General features: G+C 42.2%; 1 protein-coding gene across 2 annotated transcripts in view; it reads right to left on the minus strand.

Moving 5' to 3' along the window:
• Positions 1–4,548: 4,548 nt before the first annotated feature.
• The window catches only part of tspan4b (tetraspanin 4b), a 37,623-nt gene continuing 17,227 nt past the window's right edge, over positions 4,549–24,944 (minus strand). The window contains exons 5-8 of one of the 2 annotated variants that reach the window (XM_068337521.1): positions 16,141–16,236; positions 9,391–9,504; positions 6,974–7,057; positions 4,549–5,444 (exon numbers count right to left, since the gene is read on the minus strand). In XM_068337521.1, coding sequence (XP_068193622.1) covers positions 5,376–5,444; positions 6,974–7,057; positions 9,391–9,504; positions 16,141–16,236 — 363 coding nt within the window. In that variant the 3' untranslated portion in view covers positions 4,549–5,375. The remainder of the gene's footprint in view (positions 5,445–6,973; positions 7,058–9,390; positions 9,505–16,140; positions 16,237–24,944) is intronic. The other variant, XM_068337522.1, reaches the window with a different exon arrangement.

Here is a 24,944-nt window from a genome sequence, read left to right on the forward strand (position 1 = left end):
GAACTGCAAAGCAAAGTCAATAATGCAATGCTATACAATGGTCAATGTACAGTTCAAAAGGTTGTAATCTAACACCAATGTTCTCTGGCAGCATTGAGTAGATCTTTAGCATGAAATTGAATTTTTCCCTTGACTAGAAACCTCATTATCAGTTTATACCTGCCAAAAGAAAAGCTGCCTGTACTTCAATGTAATGTGGTTCTCTGAATGCTATTCTGTTATCAGAGAGCAGGCAAGGCAGCTTTTTTTTTTCGTTTTGTTTTGGATGTTCTTTTGAGCTCTTGAGCTTCTGCTGTTCGTAACACTTTTTTGTCAATTGTGATGCATCTTGTGGCAGTTTTATTGAAAAGTGAGAAGTATTTCACAAAATGTGTTACCTTTCTGGCTTTCACATATTTGATATAAATAAGCTGCCATAGAGCTGCATGCTTAGCAACTCCTAGGCTTCCACAGTCATGTGATAGAGGATATTTAATCATTGTTTGATTGGGTCATTAATGTATGTAGGATTTCCCATCATAACAATATCATTTTCCACTACATTTTGTTCAAGCAGAGGCTACAGACTGTGTGAACTGATGGTGGTACTGTATGCACTCTGTTGAGTACCATTTTACTTTTTAAAAGGAATTGATATTTGAACAGCTTGTGATCTGATGCATTGAATCTACACCATTGATCTATTCCTGGTTGGAGTACATGAATGGTTGCATGTCTGGTTGGAGTGCCTTGTTCCAGCCAGATGTGTGACAACATGTCTGGTTTGAGTGAGGCACTCAAGCCACTGTGTAAGGCATAGGCTAATGCATATCTATGGTTGCATGCATATCTACAGATGTCTGGTTATTTCAATTTCTCAAAGCTGTCACACTACTGCCATACCCTCCTTCTCCTGATGAGAAATCGCTTTATGTACATGATATTTAAATGTGTCATAACAAATATTGCTGAAATATTTATATAATAGATATACATTTGCAGAAAGGAAGAGTGTCAACATTATATATTGCTGACTGAACATGTAAAATCATATGACTCTGAAAACCTGATTTGGTATACATTTGACATACATTAACTGTTAATAGATAGCGTAAGAAAGACTGAACATTTGTGAGTTTTTATCCATTTATTTTACTGTCTGTTCTCTGTTCTACCTTACTCCAGCCTTAAAAACGCGACCGCCTTTTTCTACCTGGAAATAGGACTAGAATGTTCCAAATCAGATTTTTGGGATACATTGCCTTTTTTTAAAATGTAGTAGCATGGTGTCTGGGATTCCTTGAGTTATACCAATTATGATCATAAAACTTTTCACATGAACCAGTTCTTCTTTTTAATGCCAGACTAATACAATATGGAGATAAAATGTGGGACATGCTAAAAGGATAATGTTGGATTAGTTGTACATGGACAGTTATATAATAAGTTATCCTGCAGTGCTGAAGAAATTATAACAATATTCCCAAAACTAGTATTTTGTTTAACAAATAAACTGAACTAAAAGACCTAAAAACCTTCTGTGATTCTGAAATAGTGAAAGGACTATAAATGTTACATTTTAGGCAGTCCTAAGGAATGGATTTCAAAATTTATTATGTTTCACTTCTTTTTTTCCATGAAGAAAGTAAAAATATTTACTGCACAAGGAAAACACTGTAAAGAAAAGGCCAATTTTTTACCATCAATTTATCTGCTTAACCCTTAGATGCACATGTAGGGTCAGGCATGACCCCATTGACTGTTTTTCTTCAGCAGTTTCAAAATAATACCTTGTAATATAGTCATATTCTATGTGTTCCTCATATAATATATCTATGACATGAGGCCATTTTCATTTTTAAAACGTAATGAATTCTTTTCAAGGAATTAGTTTTTATATCACTAACCCACTCTTCCATGAGTGGGGTCCCATATGACCCCTAAATAGGTTTTATGGATTTTGGTATGAACCTTTACTTTTTAGCCACTTTTACTGTCCCACTCAGACACCTGTTTTCAATTATTCATTTCTGCTGGAACTTTCCAATCAACACACATACTGAGCAAGCTCTCCACCCGGGCGCCGACTTCAGCAGTCCCATGAAGCGCCTCCAAACACACAGCCCGAGCCTCCAGTAGGATGGTGGGTATTCGCGCCCCCGTTCCCATCCTCCAGCAGCCCGGCAGGCATTCGCATTAGCCAGCAATGCCTCCACACACACAACCAGGGCCGACAGTGAGCCAAATGACCTCTGCTGCACCGTGCACATCCTCCACATCCGCGGCCAGCATTTATGACTTGTAAGTCTTTTCTCTATTTATAAACTTATTTTTTTAGTGATATATTCTAAAGTGTGATCACTTAACCGGTTAAATGTGTTTATCTTATCCATAGTAAAATGGCTAATAGGCCAGCTCTGTTCTCCGTGGACTATGTCCTGCAAATGATCCAGGATGGATGGAATGAACAGCCAGATACAGTCATCCACTCAGATTCTACATCTAAAATATGGAAGGACCAGCCTATTGTCCCCTCACTGAGCAAGGGCAGTCAGACTCACATGAGTCCCCTGATGAGGCGTCTGAAGAGGCCGTGGATATCATGCCGGATCGACAGAACCACAAGGGTCATACTTGGCAGAGTTACCCCCCAGACAGGCTGCAACACCAAGACCCTGTCCACACAATGCCACAACTTTTTCAAAACGCAACTTTTTTGTTGCATTTATGCCTTCCATCGACACGACAATGCAGATATCCGGAACGAAAATGCAACTTTTTGAAAATTCTGGCCAAGGTGGAATTTTTTGATAACGCTGGGTCTGCGTTGTCGTGTGGACACTGTATCCGCAACTTTCTATCTAGGGGGCATTTCCGTGTGACGAAAACCGCTGTGATGTCATGCATGTGACCCATGTCTACATGTATAAACGGAGCTAAAATGGGCTATTTTCTGACGTATAACAGCTCCACATCAAAGATGCGTTGATAAACATGCTTGACACTTGAATATTTGTTCGTCTGTTTATTTCTTTATGAGTCATGAAGTTTATTTATTTATTTATTCATTCATTCATTCGCGTTCCTCGCCAAAGATGCCGATGTCAGTTCTGGGTCAGACCGGGACGCGCTGCCTGCTGGTGGGAGAACTCTCTGATGGAGGTCATCCTCCAGGAGGAACAACATGAATTTCCACACGTCCCGGTCCCCTCTCCTTTCATTTTCGGAGTTGTTCTGCTTATAAACATGTTGATCAACGCACTGATGCGGATACGTGTGGACGGAGATTTTTTCAGAAACGCTGTTGTATGGAAATGAATGTTTTTCTATGCGGGGTGAACAAAGTTGCGTTTTCAAAAAGTTCCGGCACTGTGTGGACGGGGCCCAAGTCACAGTTGGCCAGGACCTGTACCTGGGTTTCGGACTGTCTCCCCAATATATGCATTGAGAGGTTCATGTCTGATGATATAATAGAAGAGGTGCTAACATGCACAAACAAGGAGGGAGAAAGAGCAGCCTCAGGGAGAGATTGGAGAAATGTAACCAAAGATGAGCTTTTGGCATTCATTGAATTGACCATTCTTGCAGGAAACGAGAAGAACTGGGATGTGCCAGTCCGTACGCTTTTCAGGAGTCCTCTGCACAACCCATTGTTCAAGGATACTATGTCAATTAGAAGATTTTAAGACATTCGCCGGTTCTTACGCTTTGATGACAAGTTGACCAGGCCCAACTGACTGCAAACAGATTGCCTGGCACCCTTTTGCATATATGGGACCTGTTCCTGATCAACTTTCGGTACGAATTCATCCCCAGTGATTGTGTGACAGTGGATGAACAACTCATGCCTTTCAGAGGGATGAACCAGCATTGTCTGTCAGTTCTGTAGTGGATTTGAACACAAAGGTCGCAACATCATCACTGACAACTTCTACACCAGCGTGCTTCTTGCAGAGCTTCTTGCTTCTCCAGAGTTCCCTGGAAGAGGGAACTTTGCGACAGAACAGGCCAGACATTCCTCCAGTCATGAAGGCTTCCAGGTCCAGAAAGGTCTACAATCAGACAAAAGGAGGAGTGGATATAATGAACCAGATAGCTGGCAACTACACCTGCAAATGCCAGATGCAGAGATGGCCCATGGTGTTCTGGTATTACATGACTGAGTCGTCGCTCTGAATGCCTATACACTTTTCAGGTCTCAGCAGCCTGAAATTTACACCTATGGATGACGACAATTCCTCACGGAGCTCTCCATGGAGCTAGTGACACCTCACATGAGAGGTTGACTTTCCATTGCATCACAGCTGCATTGGAAAGGGTCGGAGTGATAAAGACTGCCGCGACCCGTCCGCAGAGAACAGACACACATCACCAGCGGAAGAGGTGCAAGTTGTGTCCCAGAAAGAAAGATCGCAAAACCACTGATTGCTGTGTCACATGCAGTACCCCTGTGTGCAACGGTCACAGCCAGAATTAAGTAGTTTGTGACAGATGCAGAGAGTGAGAGGAGATGTTTTTTATGCTGCAAATTCTTCCAGTAAATGAAAAGAAAAAAAAAATTCAAATGGCTTTGTGTCACAAACATTCTTTATTGTGAATATGAATGTATTGCAACTTTACATTTCGAAGCTGTTGAAGAAAAACTGTCTGTTGGGTCATATTTGACCTCCCCTGTGGAAGAGCGGATGTATCGGTAACTTGTCCATTGAAGGGTTCAGAAAGACTTTGTTCTCTTCGAAGGCTCCTATGTTGTTAAATCCGGTTTGAGGACTAGCATCGTAAGTGTGTTGTGTTTGTTCCCTTGCTGTTTTCTGTATCCTCATTGTGGTATGCAGATTAGCTTGTGCCATCGCCCAACGGTGATTGGGGGAGTGCACCTGTTCTCTCTCCTGATTGGCTGCGCCGAGGCCTCACTGGATATATAAAAATCCAAGATGGCAGTTGTTCGGGGGCAGCAGAGCAGCAGGTAGTGGATCCCCATCCTCTCCATCTACCAACGAGCCACATTCTATTTTGTGTGAACTGTTTAATATTGTTTGTACAGTAGGGTTGGACGCCAAATTGTTTGATTCTTTTCTCCTGTTAATTTAATTAGGAAGGTTAGGTCCTGTCATTTGTTTTCTGTTAGGTTACTTACTATTATTTTTCAGATAGGTCGCTTGGTTTGATGTTTTGGCATTAGTCCAACCTCGAGTTAATTCAACATATTATCTGATATGTATTTAGTTATTGTAAATAAAACCCTGATTTTCGTTATATACTTCAACTATTCGCCTGGTGGCTCCTTGGGACTTGGGGAAGATGGGGCCTATTCGTATGGCTCAGGCACTCCTAGACTGGGCGTAACACTGGTAATAAAGATTCCCTCCACATGTCAGTGAATTGCTGCTTTGTCATCAGTCCAAGTGCTTCTCAGCACATAGGATCTGACAGTACATCAGCATGGAGAATACCAGGGCCAAGATCTGAGAAGAGAAGAGGAGGTATTCAGGTCGGACGACATTATAACTGACCAGTGAAGAGAAACTGAAAGCTGGAGCTCCATAGACTTAAGGCATAGATTTATTCATTAATCCATTCTCTGTAACCACATGTCCTTTGTTAGGTTGTGTGGAGCCTGTATCCTCTCCCACACAAACAACCAATCTCACTCATACATCAATTTAGATTCACCGCTTCTACATATTTTTGGGGGGTTTTTTGGTGGTGGGAAGAAACTGGAAAACCTAGAGGGAACCTACACATAAAAGGCGAGGATGTTCAAACATTGAACTCCACCTCTACTCCTTCACCACCTCAACATGGTACACTTTCCCACCTCCAACCAAATTTTCCCTGTAGGAGTTCCTTCCTCATAAAGCCACAGTAATATTGGACTCCACTTCTTATCATCACCAGTGTAAAGACTCAGGTGGAACTAATTCGTTTGATGGCTTCTCATGGTGTTTTGTATACTGCTGGGATCTGAGCACCAAAGACTATACTTCATGCTAGGTATAGTCTTACTTTACTAAGTAAAAATACTTTACTTCACATATTGGTTCTGCTCTTTAAATATAGTTACAGTTATAGTTATAGGTTAATAGGTATTTCAATGTGTTTTGATGTTTTTTTGCTTCTGTTTGAGAGGTAAGTGAAGCTGATAGTGAGTGGAAAAAGACACGGCAAGTGAAAACTGGTCAAATTGAACCAGCGCTGCCACTAGATGACTAGAGCCTGGATATATGGGTAAGATTTCCTGTCACCTCTCCAGACAACCAAGTATCTTGTTTAATTTTGCTATTTTTTTTATTCTAATGGATCATGTAATTTCAGATCCTGCCCTATCCTGAGCCACTTGTAATTGGTTCATTCCCTTACCTGCCTACTCCTCACTCACCAGTTGTCACTTTCTAATCAGCCTCAACCCTTCATTTACCCGGTTCAGCCATCTGTCGACCTGACTCTCCAGCCATAGTATCCAGCTCGACATTTCTTGATTCTGTTCTGATTCTGCCTGTTCTCCAGACTCTGCCAGTTGCCAACCCTCGCCACATCTGTCTGCATGGTTTTGATTGCCTTTGTGTATGACCCTGCTTGGACTCCTGGATCCTTTTCACTCGCCTGTCTCTATCCGATTCTTCTGCCCTGGGAACCATATTTTTCTGCACCTGAATCCTGTCTGTAGTATTAAACCTTTTGAGACCCTTGACCCCCTGTTGCCCTGTGGTGCTTTTGGGTTCCCTCTGCCAGCCTTGTTCAAGCCGTGACATCTCCAACCAGAATTGATGTCCCGACCCATAACTTCTTCTTTAGAGTATTTTTGCACTTCCACCTTTGTGAGAACTAAACATTAAAGGAAGTAAGATTGTTTGTGAAGTTTATACAGTCACAAAAATGTGTTTTTTGTCTTGATGAAAATAAGAGAAACACAATCATGAAGGGTTTTGACTGACACCTTAGATGTAGAAATATAGGAAAGAAGGATGGAGATGAAAAATGAGGAGAATAATACCTGCACAACCCCAATACACACTCCAAAAATCAGGACTGAGGAGATGTTATCCAGCAGCCACTGCCTTGCCTTCTGGTAACAGGGCTGTGAACGACAAACAGAGACACTTTGAAGGAGGTCAGGCAAGCAGTGTAGATGTTATCTTAACCCTTTTTAACCCACCGTCCTCGTTTGAGGACAGCATAAAAAACGATGAAAATAATGACAAAGGATTGGTTGTAGAACAACCATGTGGATAATAAGAACACATTGATTCATCGATATATGATGCAAAATTCTTATTTACATAATATAAAGCACAAGAAAAACTCCATGCAAATTTGACAAAAATACACTTCTATGGACCGATGAAAATGATTACCAATATTATCTTTAATTTTTCATCTGCGTATGTTCATTGACAAGTGTCCAGAAGGGTTTATTTATAGCCTGTCTTTCTTATTTTTGAAATCGCCTTTCAATTATAGGTTATAGAATGGCATAAACTTTGCGGTCCTCAAATGAGGACACTGCGCGTTACATAGGTATTACGCATCGGAAGAAGCACTGCCTCACTTGGAAGAAACAACCTCAAACCATAACGAGTCTTATAGCAGTTTTCCCTGAGTCCTCCTGAGGACCCTTGAGGTGAAGACTGCTGAGTCCTCAGGAGGACTCAGCAGTTTTCCTTCACCTCAAGGAAGAGGGACACTCATTTCAGGACAACAATGGTCAGATCTTGGACAGGGAAGATAAATGGGTCGAGAGAGGAGTGAAAGAGGCCATCCACAGGGGGGGTGGTCCAAAAGATTGTGCAGATTGACCAAGGTGATGTGTCTCATGCCAATGAGCTGCCGAACATTCATCGACCGGAGCTTCTGGCGAGCGGAGTTTGTTTATGTACAGAAGAGATTGAAAGGTAAGATTGAAGTGTTCCACAGTTAGGAATTACTGTATGAATATCTAAGTCACTCCATGAATCAGTGAAGATATGTGTTTACATGTTTATCACCATAGTTGATATATCCATTTTTTGTCATTTAGTTTACTCTGATAGAAATATATTATAAATTATAATAAGTATTATAAAAAATAATATCATAAATAAAATAAGGCCACTGATTACTATGCTTCAAGAATCCTTCCGAAAATTTGGAGTGTTTGAGGAGAATTTGTCAGTTGACAAAATGATTGTGTGCTGTTATGGACAAAACACTGTCAAGCAATTCATACGGGGCAAACCAATTTGATTTGGGTATAAATTTTGGGCATTGTGTGGGGTGTCAGGATACTGCTACAATTTTAATCTATATTGGCAAAGAGTCTGCTAATGAAGAAAACAGTGATTTGTTGCTCAGGTCTAAGGTGGTGGTGGCTCTTGGTTGTAGATAACCCATTCTCTTATAATGTATACTTTGATAATTTTCACTGATTATGCGTTGCTGGTGCATTTGAGGACTTTGGGATTCAATGCCACGGGGACAATTAGGGAAAACAGGATCAGCAAGCGCCCATTGAAGGAATCACATGCAATGAAAAAAGAACCGAGAGGAACATAAGATTACAGGTTTGATCATAATGAAGAAATTCCCTTTGTGAAATGGGTGGACAACAAATGTGTTACAATTGGTACAAATCATTACACAGTACAACCAATAAAGAATGTACAGTGTTGGCAGAGAGAATCTAAGTCAACAGGAAATGTCCCTCAACCAAAGAACATATTGTAAAAATTGTACTGAACTGAAGAAGTCTCTTGGATGAGAGACGAAACGTCTTCAAGAACTTTCTTAACGTCCAGTGGATCGACTCAACAGCTTTTGGATAACCATGACCTGGATGACTGAGAACCTACACAGACACTGTAACATTAGGTGTGGAATGTTTTGTTCCATATCATTCTAAGGAGTGAGTTGCTTCTGAACGTGTTAAATGATGTGTTTTTTGTTCATTTGTCAGTTTTTATTAAGTAGAAAACGTTTATATTTATTGTCTTCTGAAAATGGAAATATTCTTTTATTTGGTCGGAATGTATACATATCAACCCAGTGTCCTCATTTGAGGACACCCTGTATTTGTTTTCTTACTTGATATAAATGAGTTTTTGAAGTTCCAATATGTTTGTATTCTCATTTTAAGCAAACGTTTTGAAAATCATTACAAAAATCTGAAAAATTGTTAACTTGGGTTGAAATGGGTTAAAACAGAATACATCCTTTGGCAGTAGAAGCAAGTCCATCTCCGACATACACTCATTATACACAACAGCTTACCTTCATTATTGATAATTAATGCTGTCTGATATGCCATCAGAATCTAATTTGAATGCAAGCTTTTTTAGTGCATAGTTTAGGGCATAGTGATAGTTGAGGCAGACCACACTATAAAATATTTGTTGATGTTTGTGTTACCCCCAGAGATGTAAATAGTTAACCAACCTCACTCCATCCATCAACACACTGGTCTCTCCCAACAGAGCAACAGGATGTTGGCAGTGTTCCATTCAGCACAACATACCAGTCAGTTTTGTTGGTTACTCCACAGCATTTGAACTGGTGGTGTAGAGAAATAAACCATTAGTCACACATCTCGTTTATGAAAAGTTCATGAGGTTTAGTGCAGGGGTAAAAGCAGCTACATACATACATACATCGGACTTCAAGCACAACTCGGATACATGCCACATACAGAAGTACTCCGATGACACTGCAATTGTGGCATGTATCCGGGAGGGTGATGAGGGGGAGTACAGGGCATTGGTGGCTAACTTCGTGGAGTGGTGCCAACAGAACCAGCTCCAGCTCAACGTCTCCAAGACCAAGGAGATGGTGCTGGATTTCCGGCGGGCACCTCCCTCTCCACAACCAGTGATCATCGAGGGCAGTGGGGTGGAGGTGGTAGGAAACTATATGTACCTGGTCCTGCAGCCAGACAGCAGACTGGACTGGTGATTCAACTCAGACTGTGTGTACAAGAAGGGGCAGAGCAGGATGTACTTCCTGAGGAGGCTGGCCTCCTTCAACATCTGTCCTAAGCTCCTTCTCATGTTCAATCAGTCCGTAGTATCCAGTGTGCTGTCATACGCCATTGTGTGTTGGGGTGCTGGGGCCAGGAAAAGAGATATGGACCGTCTGAACAGACTCATCCGCAGAGCGGGCTCAGTGGTCAGGCTGACTCTGGACTCTGTGGAGACAGTTCTGGGGAGCAGGACCATCTCTAAATTCAGAGCCATCATGAACAACACCGGCCACCCCCCGCACACCACCTTCTCCCAGCAGAGAAGCACCTTCAGCGACAGACTGCTGTCACACAGCACCTCCACAGAGACGCTGAGGTCCTCCTTCGTGCCCCGTGCCATCAGGGGGTACAATGGAGGTGGCGAGGTCAGCACGCGGTTAAATAGATTTAATTTAATTTTATACTGTTTATATTTTAATTTTTCTTAGTATATGTACTGTTAATGCTACATGTGCCTGTTAGTGTAGTGTATGTCTTGTGGTATATCCTGTTTTGTTTTTGTTTTTGTTTTTTCCTGGTGTTTGGCTGAGCAGTGGATATGTGCAATTTCCTCCAGGATTATTGAAGTATCTATCTATCTATCTATCTATGCAGTGAAAGTAGCTGCATTCAAACTACGTAATATAGAATCTGAGTGTAAGATTTCATTATTTCTCTTTCACAGCAGAATTTTAACAAATTTTCTGTTTTATAGCTCATCGACTATGCTGATGGTGTAAAGTAGGTCTTTGAACCTAATTTTTTTGTAATCGATTTGTTCCGAACAGAAACAGAATTAATGACGTTTACGGTTTTCCACCCATGAATTGACATTCCTGAATTGGTTAGAATGAAGAATATAGTTCCCAAACTGGTTAATAATGTTCCTTGTAAATATACATAAGTAGGTAGCTGTAAATTGGCAATCAAGGCAATTAGTTGGCATTCTGTTGATATGTGCTTACATTAAACAGAACAACAGCACTGATCCAGTTACGGAACAGAGGATGGAGAATCAGAGGAAGACAAAGAAGTTGCGGAGCTTATGATGCAACATAAAGCAGTAATTTCTTGCTCCTAAACCCAGACAAAACTGAGATGTTAATCATTGGCCCTGCGCGACATATAAACCAATTTCAACACCTAACAATATCTGTAGATAACTGTCTTATAACCCATAGTTCAACAGGCAAGAATCTTGGAGTAACGTTAGATTCAACTCTTGCCTTTCACAAGCATATTAAAGGGGTGACAAAGATAGCCTTCTTTCATCTACGTAATACTTCCAAAATTAGGTCCTCTCTTGCCATGGCTGATGCAGAAATTTTGATTCATGCCTTTGTGTCCTCTAGACTTGACTATTGTAATGTTGTGTTATCAGGGTTGCCTCGGTCTGGTACTAGGGGCCTTCAGATGGTTCAGAACACAGCAGCAAGAATATTAACTAAAACTAGGAAATTTGACCATATCACCCCAGTTTTAGCTGCATTACACTGGCTCCCGATTCATGTTAGATCCGATTTTAAGGTACTCTTATTAACATACAAAAGCATTAATGGACTTGCTCCAACCTATCTGTCTGATCTTGTTAAAACTTACACGCCGACTAGGGCTCTCCGCTCTCAGAATACAGGTCTCTTGTGTGTTCCTAGAGTTAAAAAGAAGTCAGCTGGCCAGAGGGCCTTCTCCTATCGTGCCCCTTTCTTGTGGAATAACCTCCCTATAGGTATTAGACAGTGTGAATCTGTAAATGTCTTTTAATCTAGACTCAAAACATATCTGTTCGACCTAACATATAAGTAATATCGGGGGTGGCAGTCTCAATGTTTAGGTTTAGCCTAGTCCTGCCGACGAGTCATAGGATTTCTTAGTTAGGCCCCTGCCTCCCATTAATCCTCTGCTATTCTGGTCCCTCTAGCACCACTCTCCCCCTGCTCTCTCTGTCTCTCTCCCTTCTTCTCCTGTTCTCTCTCACAGCCCTTTGTGTGGTGGATCATCGGCAATCGGCTACCTCTGTCTGCTTCCGTGGCTGGCGATAGCACAAGCTGTACAGTGGTCCTGTTTTCATAATCCATTAGGGGAGTGCTGGTTCTGCCTCATTTGGTTCTGCTGTGGTTTGGGGGTTTTGCCAGAGTAACCTTAAACCATAACTTTTTTGAGCTCAATGACTTAGGCACTGTTTGGTCTGTCCTCAGAGTGGTGGATCCTCGGCAATCGGTGACCTCTGTGTGCTTCATCGGCTGGTGATGACTCGCTCTACTGGATGGATCAGCGTGCCTTTGTCATACATTTATTATTGTTACTGTTATTATTATTGTGTTGTTAATCTGTACATGCGGTATCTATTGCTTCGTCTGTCCACTCCTGGAAGAGGGGTCCCTCCTCTGCAGTCTTCCTGAGGTTTCTCCCATCCATTTTTTCCCCTGTTAAAAGGGTTTTTGGGGGAGTTGTTCCTTATCCGATGCGAGGGTCGCACTGCTTGCAGTGCGCAACGGTCAGAGGGATATCGTCCATGTGCAGATTGTAAAGCCCTTTGAGACATTGTTTGTGAATCTGGGCTATATAAAAATAAATAAACTTGAAAACTTGAAACTTGAAACAAAGTTTGCCAAAATCAAAGCCTACCAGGCAGCGAACATGGCGTCGCTCTGACCAAAGCATCTTGTGATCGGTCAAAAACAGAAAGAAAGCAAAAATGCCTGGAGTGTCAAAGGAAATCAACCGAAGGAAATTAATTGATACAAAGCGCTGACAGTACAGGGAACTCTGCTCTGAAAATGGCTGGCAGCCAATGAGTTAATCAAAGTCAAAGTCAATGTCTAATTCAAACATTTTTATAAGATTGACAGACTGCAGCGTTTACCTGTTATGAATATACCAAGATTGGGAGTCTGCTCTTTTCCTTGACTGCTGGTGATACGCCTCAACTTCTCTACCATCTCATCATGCATTGAGGAAGTGAAACATGAGGTCTGATATTTTTTTCAAGAATGAAGAAAAATGGCATTAACCTATTACAATTATTTTGAATAACCGATTCTGTTCCAGAACACTATAAAATATAAAGCTTTTGGTTACATTTTTGCTCCTGACAAAATGCAAAAATGTTTTTGCTTTTCGTTCCATGCACCGGTTCAAAGCCATGGTCTAAACAAAGTCTAATTTGAATACAGAGAAATTTTCTTAATTTTTTTATCATCCATCCATCCATTCATGACCGTTTATTGTTCTATTTTACAATTACTACTATTAATTTTTAGAATAGAGTCTACCAATGTTGGCAGACTCAGTAGGTAAAGCCTTATCTGTCTTAACTCACTAAAAAACAAAAAATTTTCCTCTGCAAAGGAGGAGGTCTATTATAATCCTTCTGTTGCATAAGCTACATTTTATTTGTTTCTCAGCTAGATAAGGTGACCTTATAATATAATGAACAGACTCAACAAGCCGATCAGGAAGACTGGCTCTGTGACTGGCTGTAGAGTGGACACTGTGGAGGCTGTGGAGAACTCTGAACAAACTGTAATCCATCATGTTTAACCCAGATCACCATCTCCACCACACACTGGATCGACAGCGGAGCTCCTTCCCAACCAACGGACTGCTCTGAATTAATTAATTAAACTAGAGGCCTGTCTTTCTGCCGTGAATAGTTGGATGTCCAGTAATTTCTTGCTCCTAAACCCAGACAAAACAGAGATGTTAATCATTGGCCCTGCGAGACATAGAAACCAATTATCTGTAGATAATTGTTTTATAACCCAAAGTTCAACAGTCAAGAATCTTGGAGTAACGTTAGATTCAACTCTTGCCTTTCACAAGCATATTAAAGGGGTGACAAAGATAGCCTTCTTTCATCTACGTAATACTTCCAAAATTAGGTCCTCTCTTGCCATGGCTGATGCAGAAATTTTGATTCATGCCTTTGTGTCCTCTAGACTTGATTATTGTAATGTTCTGTTATCAGGGTTGCCTCGGTCTAGAACTAGGTGCCTCAGATGGTTCAGAACACAGCAGCAAGAATATTAACTAAAACTAGGAAATTTGACCAAATCACCCCAGTATTAGCTGCATTACATTGGCTCCCGATTCATGTTAGATCCGATTTTAAGGTACTCTTATTGACACACAAAAGCATTAATGGGCTTGCTCCAACTTATCTGTCTGATCTTGTTAAAACTTACACGCCGATTAGGGCTCTCTGCTCTCAGAAAACAGGTCTCTTGTGTGTTCCCAGAGTCCACGGGAACTCTGGAATATTGGAACTCTGTCATATTGCAGCAAATCCCACGGATATTTGCTGCAATATGGTGCTTCATCAGGTGCAATAGATGGAGCACCTACACACTTAAGCTGCTGCATTGTAAATAAATTTTTGCTGTTCAGACACTTACACTTTATATATCTAGCATTCTTAACTTTTCTGTTCTCTTTCTTATTTATCTTAAATTTTAACCCTTTTTCCCCTTTGTTTTTCTGAACTTATCTTATTTATCTTATTTATCGACCGGGCTTACTGGGACCTTCAGAGACGTATTTCGTACTGTCATATGTGAAAACATGTGTCAGCATGACAAATAAAGACTGATTCTCTGATTTATTATTTTCTATTTATATATTCTTGATGGATTATTTATTACTCTTTCTATTTGGTGTTGTACTACTTTGTATGTGCTGGTGCTTTCTGTGTGCTTTTTCTGTGTTTTGTGTACTTACTATGCTGTGTGTGACGGAGACACACACACACACATTTCCCTTACAGAACCTCCTTAAGGGATAAATAAAGTTATACTCTACTTTACTCTACTCTACGTATTCAGAGTTCCACACTTATTAAAGGTCCCAAATTATGCTTTTAATTCATGTCATTCAGCTGCCAGATGTCCAACTACACTGTATTGAAATGTCTTGCCCCAAAGTGATCCGTGGCAATATCTTTGATTAAATATTGATAAATCCATTTGTGCTCTCTAAAAGTCTGTTTTAAAGGGGCGTAGCTCTCAGCTCCCTATCTCCACTCCTCCCCCTCTGAGCTTTCCCTAGCTCCCTCCCCCCTCTGAACTGACCAATCAACACTGCCGCTCTAATTCTTCTCGTGTTTAGTACTCTTGTGTGTGAATACACGCAGCTCTCCGATTATTTAGATGAGTTAAAGCTGCTTTCATTCGCCAAAAAACAGACATTTTGTTTTCAATTAGTAATTAATGTGCAACTGATGCGTTCGTTGTGACGCAGGGGATAGCCTCGGGTGGATACACACACACACACACACACACACACACACACACACACACACACACACACACACACACATATACACACCTGACTGAAGCAGCACTAACTAGTTAGCCAAATGCAAACTGAGTTCAACAGTTTGTGAGGAACTTTTAGTGTGTAGCTCTGAGCTAGGACATTGCCACACAATGTTACCATGGAACAAACTCCCCTCTCTGGGATTGCCACGCCCTTGGGCATGTCAACCAATCAATATCGCCAACCAATCAATATCACAGAGAAGATTTGTGACGTAACAAATACAATCCAGCAAAATGTGATCGTTTTGATTTGGTCTCTGCGAATAGTTCCTAATACTCCGAATATCTTTTGATGTAGGAAGCGTTTGTTTACCAGATTCTAGGAGTTGGTCAGGTTATGGAGGACCACTATGTGTATGTAGAAACCTGAAAAAGTGTGATTTTCATAATGGGACCCCTATTACTTTACACTTGCCATGCAAGGGTATTATTATTATTGTTAATATTTGTATTATTATTCCCTTTCCCCTTAATTTTCTTCAATGCATATTCTGTTTCTGTTTGCTCTGTGTGTCTGAATGCTGCTGCAACATTTAAATTTCCCAGTTTGGGATCATTAAAGTATATCTTATATATTATCTTATATCTTATCGTATTGTATCATATCTCATTTCATCTCATCTCATCTTATCTTATCTTACCTTAATATCAATAATAATACCCCTTTTCTGTTTTTGCTGCGGTTAAAGAGTTAAAAAAATATCCCAAAATAAAAAAATCACCACCCCGCAGCCCCAGAAGGATAATGGGCCCAAAGCCACATACACATCAGGGAAAAAGGACATTCAGTCAAAACCAAAGGTTTGCCTTCTACAATTGGTGAATTAATTATTCTACTGTTTGATGTTAATGGAATGAAAAATATCAGGTGCTCACCATTTTCTGGACATTATCCCAGGATTGTTTCAGTCCAGGTTCTGATTTATAAATCTTCATCCCCTCCTTTAATTCTCCTTGAGCTTTTGAATCCAGCTAAGTAAGAAAGAAAGAAAGTTTTTTTTTTTAATTTTTGCAAAAACACTTTAATCACATTCAAAACATTTTACAGTTTTACATTAGATGAAAGCACTAAAGTGCTCAGAAGAAGAATATTTTTTGCAAAAAAACAATCACATTCAGAACATTTAGAACATTTTATAATTTTTCATTAGATGAAACTTTAAAAAACACTAAACACTCAAAAACACTAAACACCAATAAATGAAAGGAAATACAATTTAAAAATTAGTGCATTATATCAGGAAGTTTGCAAAAGTGAGGTGGTCATCAACTAAAGTGCATAGGACATTTTTGTAACACCAGATGTTCCTAAAGTTATTCAGGTCTTTTGTCATTTTATAGAAACCAAATTTTAGTTTTAAGCGACATCTGATGTTACAGCAAAAAACAGTAGCTGCTTCTTGAACAGTATTGAAAGAGAGAAAGATTTTCTTTATTCTTTAAAAAAAAGATTTTTATTCACAGAAAACAAATTAACAAATTAATCACACTCATACAAAAACTAATAAAGAGATTCACTAAAGACCACATAAATTTTTTTTTTTTTAAAACATAAATAATAGAAAAAAATAATTAACTAAACAACAAAACACAAGCTTCTCCCTCAACACAGAACAAAACACATCTTTGACACACCAGATGTTCTTAGAAGTTTCCAAGTTTAAAAAAAAAGTTTCGTTCAAAACGCCGTAATAATTAAAATCATGATTCTCCTTTGGAACATTCTTTTTTAAATGACTTCTGCATCACAGTCTGAAGAGCCTTCAACCTTTTTCTTCCTGCTTAAATAAATAGCCATTTTTGTTTGATCTAGAAGGAAGTTTAAAGTCTGCCATTCCTTTTCTTGAATTTTCCTGCGTTTGAAACAGATTATGTACACCTGTTTGTTAAACATCATCTGCATATGCAAAAATTTTAAAACCATAAATAAAACCAGGAACAATAAAACTAGAAAGGCCAGCTCTCAGTTAGTTTAAAAAGGGCTCCAGGGCCAGAGAGTAGAGCATCCCTGAGAGGGGGCAGCCCTGTCTCATTCCCCTCTGGACTTTAAATGAGGCACTTATGCCACTTTTAACTTTAAGCATACTCTCAATGTCTCCATATATGGTCTGAATCTTAGCAACAAAGTGAGAGCTGAAACCGAAGCCAAATCTCTCAGTTTTCTGTTTGAAGTAGCCTGATGGTTTCTTTCTAGAATTTGTTTTTCTGTAAAGTTAACCCCCCCCCTCACCTAAAAACACACTTCTGCTGGATTTCTAAAATTCTTCATTTAGAATATTTCAAAAAGCCCCTATCTGTGCCTACAGTGGAGTTTACAGACAGATGAATGTAAATCTTTCTTTCAAACACTGCCCTTATCTTTAAAATGTGACCTTCCACTAAAACAGCAAGGTTTAAAAGCACAAGACAATAAAATCCTCACTCCACCCCTGGTGCTGGTTTTGTGGCTAAAATACATTTCTCCATTCCATTCTTGCTTCCAATTAACTTCATTTTCCACAGTACTGTGTGATTCCTGGACACAGAGTATCAGTCTCCCCAACTAAATTTATCTAAACATTTATCAAACTAAAAACAGAGGCTCTTTTCTCCATGTTCCTCACTACATTAATGTTCAGTGTGCCTATTTTAAAACTGCACTTGTCAAAAAAGGGGCTAAAAAAGTGCAGTACTTAAAACACAGATTTACAAGGGCAGATTTACAAAACCATTAATTTTCCATAGTTTGGTTTTTATCCTTCTGTTACTATTTTTTTTAAATCAAATAACCTCCTGTTCTAACAGTATCTAAAAAAAGGTCTGAAAAGAAATTTTCCACCTTGACCCTTTTGTATCTTGTCAGCTTCCTCCTCCAGCAGAGACTCCACCATTCTCGCAACAATTTCTCTGGCCCTCTCAATCTCCACCAAATCATGCCGTAATTTACTTTACCGGTGTGCTTTGTGTATCCGTCACTTTTTGATCCATTGTTTGATCTTCCATGTTCTGTGTGTTTTTTTGTGGCCCTGGGTTGGAGGTCAGGATTCAGCAGGGAAAATTGCGTAATAATGGAACTGGGACTGCAGCACTTGAAGCCGCTGCAGCCGCATAAGAGCCCACGGGTTCCTCTTTGGTTGTGCAGCGGCAGCTGTAGCCATTGGCTTCGCGGCAGCCAACAGCTGGTTCTCAGCTTACTTCTCCGGACAGGAGTGGATGAGATGTCCCTCCTTCCCGCACCTGAAGCACGTTATGCTCTCAGTGGTGATGTGGACCGTGTAATCAAAGTAATCCACCTTGAACCCCACCGCGATGTTCAGCTCTTCATCGGTCTTTTTAGAGACCACCAAAATCTGTCATCTGAATGAGACGACATCCTTCAAACCACTTATGGCTATTATTTGCATTATATTGCTCGATTACTAACACTTGGTCATATAGTTTGGATCATAATTTAACTGCAGTTAATTTATTTGATATTATGATTGTGACTGATGGCTCTGGCTTGTTTTGAGTGATGCACGTGACGTACACAAGACTGATGTCTGAAACAGGGTAACGACCTGTAGCCAGGCAGAACGGAATGAGCAGTTTTTCAATCACGTTAATATAATAGGTTCACGCTTTGTTTGTTTGCTAATTATAGTCAAGTGGAAAAAAAAAAGAATCTATTTATGTAAGGATGTCGTTATCGATCGTAAATTCTATTTTCTTGGAGAGAAATCCTCTCCATCATTAGTGCACATGCGCGAGCAGGTTGCAGCTTTCCTCTCCTCTAAACGAGTGTTTTGTATTCAGTTTTGTGTTTTTGTGTGTATTATTTTTACTCTATTAAATACAATGCATAGCACTAGGCTGGTGTACTCCAGGGAGGAGTTAATAACCATGAGGGTAAAAGGAGATCCAGCAACATGCAACCTTATCCCCGCCAAGTTGACGGAGGTATCGTGGTTGTTGAGCGGGTCACATTGAAAGGGCTAGGCTAACAGCTAGAGCCACTAGGTGGAGGTGAGTTAAGCCCTCTGTCCCTTCCGTCATCATGGGGAACGTCAACTTGCTACCAAACAAGTTGCTTGCTACAACAACTGATGGCACTGTGCAGGGCTGAACAGCACTACCAGGGGACCAGATTGTTTGTGTTCTCGGAAACGTGGCTGACTGGCAACATACCTGACGCTAACATCAGGACACGAACACCACCACTGGATTAACTATCTACACTAATGATAGATGGTGCCACCCCACACACGTGGCAGTGAAATCAACGCCGTGCAACCGCGATATGGACGGAACAGCTGTTACCGTCAGGCCCTACTACCTGGCGCGTGAGTTCTCCCATGTCATTATCCTTGTCGTCTATGTCCCTCCATGTGCAGACCCTGAGACTGCATGTGAGACCATCTGTGCAACCACTGCTGCTCTGGTACCCAGAGGCACTTGTCATTATCACAGAGGTCTTTAATCATGTCACCATGAACTCATCTCTCCCCACAATGGCAGTGTGTAGATTGCCCCACACTCAAAAGAACAGTACCTTCGATCTGTTTTACACTAATGCCAAGGAGGCAGATGGAGGTCGTTGGAAATTACAAATACCTGGGACTGCAGCAAACTGGACTGGTCAGTCAACACAGACTGTGTGTACAAGAAGGGGCAGAGCAGGATGTACTTCCTGAGGAGGTGGCCTCCTTAAACATCTGCCCTGAGCTCCTTCTCATGTTCTATCAGTACATCGTTTCCAGCGTGTTGACGTATGGCACTATGTTGGGATGGTGGGGCAAGGAAAAGAGACATGGACCGTCTTAATAGACTCATCCGCAGAGCGGGCTCAGTGGTTGGGCAGAGCCTGGACTCTGTGGAGATGCGTCTGGAAAACAGGACCATGTCCAAAGTCAGGGCTATCATGAATAACACCAGCCACCCACTTCACACCACCTTCTCACAGCATAGAAGCACTTTCAGCGGCAGACTGCCATCCCACAGCGCCTCAACAAAAAGGCTGAGGTCCTCTTTCGTGCCCCGTGCCAAAAGGAGGTACATCACTCTCACAGGAGTCATTGTACCCCCTGATGGCAGGGGTACAATGACTCTCTCAAGAAGATGGGAGGGAGGTGGCAAGGTCAGTACACAGTTGAATGGAGGGTAGGACATGGGATGTTTGCCTGTGCAGCAGTGTAGTCAAGGTGCTGTGGTGCATAGAGTGACATTGGGATAATGACGTGTCTTACTATGAAAGAAGGGTGTACCTTAACCATCAGGTGGTATTTTATACTCTTTGTACTTTAGTTAGTATTTTTCCTGTTAGTGTTGTGTATGTTTGTTCGTATAGTGTATGTCCCTTGTGGTATGTCCTATCTTGCGCTGTTACTGTTTCTTTTCTCTCTTGGATTTTATCCAGTATTTATTTGTTATGTATGTCTTAAGCAATGGATATGTGCAATTTCCTCCAGGATTAATAAATGTCTGTCTGTCTGTCTAGCATGATTCCTGCCTCCATGTAGTTACTACTCATCGTATCGGCTAGTCAGCGTTATCTAAACTTAATGAGCTTTTACCTGAAGTATTGGCTCCTTTTACTGTAGCGACACGATCAGTCGAAAACTACACCAGTGACAGACATTCATCTCTTTCTAGTCTGTTGCACCTCTAAAAACTAAAACCAGAGGGGCGTGTATGTCTACACCATGGTTTAATGAGGAGACACACGCTCTTAGATGGGCCTGTGGGAATTTAGAGTGCAGATGCCGTAAAACAAATAGATGAACTTGGAAAATTGCAGATAAGACCAAAGAGAAATGATACAACTGATTTGATTTGTTTTTCATTTTACTATTTTAAAGCAGTGATTGATAGATAGATAGATAGATAGATAGATAGATAGATAGATAGATAGATAGATAGATAGATAGATAGATAGATAGATAGATAGATAGATAGATAGATAGATAGATAGATAGATAGATAGTGTTGGAATTATGTGCTGCAATAAAGTTCATTGAGGACATGGGGTGAATTTTCTGTGCGGGTGGGGCTGAGCGAGTGTGTTCAAGGATAACAGGAACTGTTTAGACTGATGATTGTGCATCTGGGTCTGCTCAAGGATGTGGGAGTCAAGATGCTCTGAAACTTTGCAGCACACAGCAGCTACGTGAACCAGATAAGTTGTGCACGCCCATAAAAATATAAAAGCTTGTGTGTTGCTTTGCATTGTTGTACTTTGAGAGAAGCATTCTTCTGTAAGACTAAGTACCCATGAATATTCTGCTTCAATAAACTTCGAAGATTTGAGGAATCATCAAGTTCATGTGTCCTGTTTATAGGGACTTCGAGGTCGATTGTCCAGCCGGACAAGGTCCATCTCCTTCAATAGATAGATAGATAGAGTCCTCCTCTCCACCACGGCCTCCAGAGTGTCCAGACTACAGCTAATCACAGAGCCAGCCTTCTTTATTAGCTTATTAAGTCTTTTGGTATCGCTGGCTCTGATGCTGCTCCCCAAGCAGACCACTGCAAAGAAAAGTACGATGGCTACAACAGACTGGTAGAAGATCTCCAACATCTTGCTGCATACGTTGAAAGATCTCAGCTTCCCCTTCTTGTAGACAGCATCGACATTAGAATTCCAGTCCAGTCTGTTAGAGATCTTGACACCCAGGTACTTATAGTCCTCCACCTCCTCTAGAGCCCCTCCTAGGATGTAGATTGGTTGTGGCGTGTTCCCCTTTCTTGTGAAATCGATCACCATCTCTCTTTTGTCTTGCCAACATTCAGCGTCAGGTGATTGGCTCCAGCCCATTCCACAAAGTCATCCACAGCCCTGTACTCCCCCTCCCTCCCCTCACTTATACACTCAACAACTGCCAAGTCATCCGAGAACTTTTGTAGGTGGCATGACTAGGAGTTGTACTGGAAGTCATTTGTGTATAGTGTGAAGAGGAAGGGGGACAGCACACTCCCCTGAGGGGCTCCTGTATCACTGACCACCACGAAAGACAGAACACCGCCCAGATGGACAAACTGTGGCCTATCTGTCAGGTAGTCACCGATCCAGGAGATGGTGGAGGTGTCAACACCCATCCCCCGCAACTTCTCACCCAGCAGCCTTGGCTGAATGGTGTTAAAAGCACTAGAGAAATCAAAGGTGATTCTCACAGTGCTTACCCCACCATGCAGATGCAAACGGGCTCTCTGCAGGAGGTACATGACGGCATCATCAACTCCCGATTGACAAAGAGCTTTAAGACAAAGAGCTTTATTTGTCATTATACATAGGGATGGCACAATGAAATTGAAAGGCCAGATGGAAAGTTGGTCTAGAGCCGCTGCACCCTGGGTGCGCTGCCACTATGGGCCAACATGACCTAATATTCCTTAGATGCATGTTTTTCCTGATAATGGGGGGAAACCGGAGAACTCGGAGAAAACCCATTCAGACACGGAGAGAACATGCAAACTCTTCACAGAAAGGCCACATTGGAAATGATGGGGTTTGAACCCCTGACCTTTTCGCTTTGAGGCAGCAGTTCTAACCACTACTCCACCGTGCCGCCACATTATTGGGGCGGATACGCAAACTGCAGGGGATCTAGCAACTCCTTCACCTGAGGCCTCAAGCTGGCCAAGACCAGCCTCTCCAGTGCCTTCATCAGGTGAGACATGAGGGCAACTGGTCAGTAGTCGTTCAACTCCGATGGGGCCGACTTCTTAGGGACAGGGACCAAGCATGATATCTTCCAAAACACCAAGACTCTCTCCTGGCTCAGGCTCAGGTTGTAGAGGTGTGTGATGACTGGAGACAGTTGGGGGGCACAGGTCTTCAGGATCCTGGGGCTAATACCATCAGGTCCGGATGTCTTCCTCTGGTGAAGTCTCTCCAGCTGTATTCTGACTTGGCACGTAGTCGCTGACATGTGGGGGGGTGCTGGTGGGGGTTGTGGGGGGTTGGGTGTTGGTTCCATGAGGGTGTTGGTTCCATGAAGGAGGCGGTGGGTGGGGGAGGTGATGCCCAGGACTGTCCACCAAAGGGTTGGAGAGAGGAGTGATGGAAGTGGAGGGGGAGCATGGGGGGTCGAGATGTGAGAGGGAGGCAGACGGTTGTGAACTGAACCTGTTGAAGAAAATATTCAGCTCGTTGGCTCTGTCTAGACCGCCTGATGGTTGTCGTTGTCCCCCTGAGCACCCTGTGATCTTTCATTCCCGACCACATGTCCCTCATGTTGTTCTGTTGGAATCTGGCCTCCAGCTTCCTCCTGTAGGTCTCCTTGCAATCCCTCAGTTTGTCTCGGACCTCATGCTGCACTCTTCAATCCCCTCGGTAATCAGACCTGAAAGCCCTCTTCTTATTATTTAAGAGTTCCTTTAGGTCACTCGTAACCCATGGCTTGTTGTTGGAGAAGCAGCGTACAGTCCGGGTTGGCACAGTGGTGTGCTCACAGAACCTAATGTAGTCTGTGATGCAGTCCGTCAGGTTGTTGATGTCCTCCCCATGTGGCCTACAGAGCACATCCCAGCCCGTGGAGTCAAAGCAGTCCTGCAGTGCCTCAGCAGCCTCCTGAGACCACTTCCGGACTGTCTTGGTGTGGACAGGCTGCCTCCTGACCAGCGGGACATACCTGGGATTTAGCAGGACCAGGTTTTGATCTGATCTGCCAAGGGGAGGAATGGCTGTCGTGCTGTATGCATCCTTGGTGTTATCATACAGCAGGTCCAAAGACTTATTGTTCCTGGTGGGACACTCCACATATTAGTGGAATGTGGGCAGCAATGAAGGCGTTCGGGTGCTGGATCTGCACCCTGGTGACAGTGGAGGTGATGACGTCACATGCCGTTGGTGCGTCAGCTGATGGGGGGATGTAGGTTCCAATTATAACAGCCGACGTGAACTCCCGAGGCAGATAATAAGGCTGCATTCCCATGGCAAGCAGCTCGATTTCTGGGCTGCAGAAACGTTCCTTCACGTGCACGTGTTCCGGATTGCACCACTTCTCACTCACATACAGTGCAATCCCTCCTCCCTTCTTCTTGCTGCTACTAATAACGTCTCTGTCCCCACGAACAACACTGAAGCCGGGTACCGCCACGCTGTCTGGAATGTGCGAGTGCAGCCATGTCTCCGTGAAACACATCACGCTACACTCACTATACTCCCGCTGGGTTTCAACCAGCACGGCGAGCTCGTCCTCCTTACTGGATAAGGATAAGAAGGTCATCATCAATCTGGTTGGCAAAGGCAGGAAGTAAAAAACAAAGGTGAAAGGACAAAAATGAAGGAGAAATGATACAAAAACAAAGAAACACATGGGAGCTACTGTAACAGTCGCCACTTACCCCTATGATATCCTCACCACCCGCTGAGGATATCGTAGGGGACGGGTGCATTGTGGATTGGATGGCAGTCGTCAGCATGGGGCTCGACTACCCAATCCCCAGACAAACAGTCTAGCTCTAGGGACATGGTATGTCACCTCGCTTGAGGGAAAGGAGCCAAAACTTGTGAGGGCGATTGAGAGGTACTGACGAATTATAGTCTGGCTCATTTTCACTCACAGCTTGGGGTCTGGTACCCAAACCCTTGAGAGGGGCTGAACTCCACTTTACTGGTATTGCTCAAGGAGAGAGGCAGTGGGCTGGTGTGGGCTTGCTTATAGCCCCACAGCTAAGCCGTCATATGTTTAAGTTCATGCGGAATCTATTGCTTCGTCTGT

This window comes from Antennarius striatus, chromosome 16, assembly GCF_040054535.1.
Source record: "Antennarius striatus isolate MH-2024 chromosome 16, ASM4005453v1, whole genome shotgun sequence".
NCBI lineage: Eukaryota > Metazoa > Chordata > Actinopteri > Lophiiformes > Antennariidae > Antennarius > Antennarius striatus.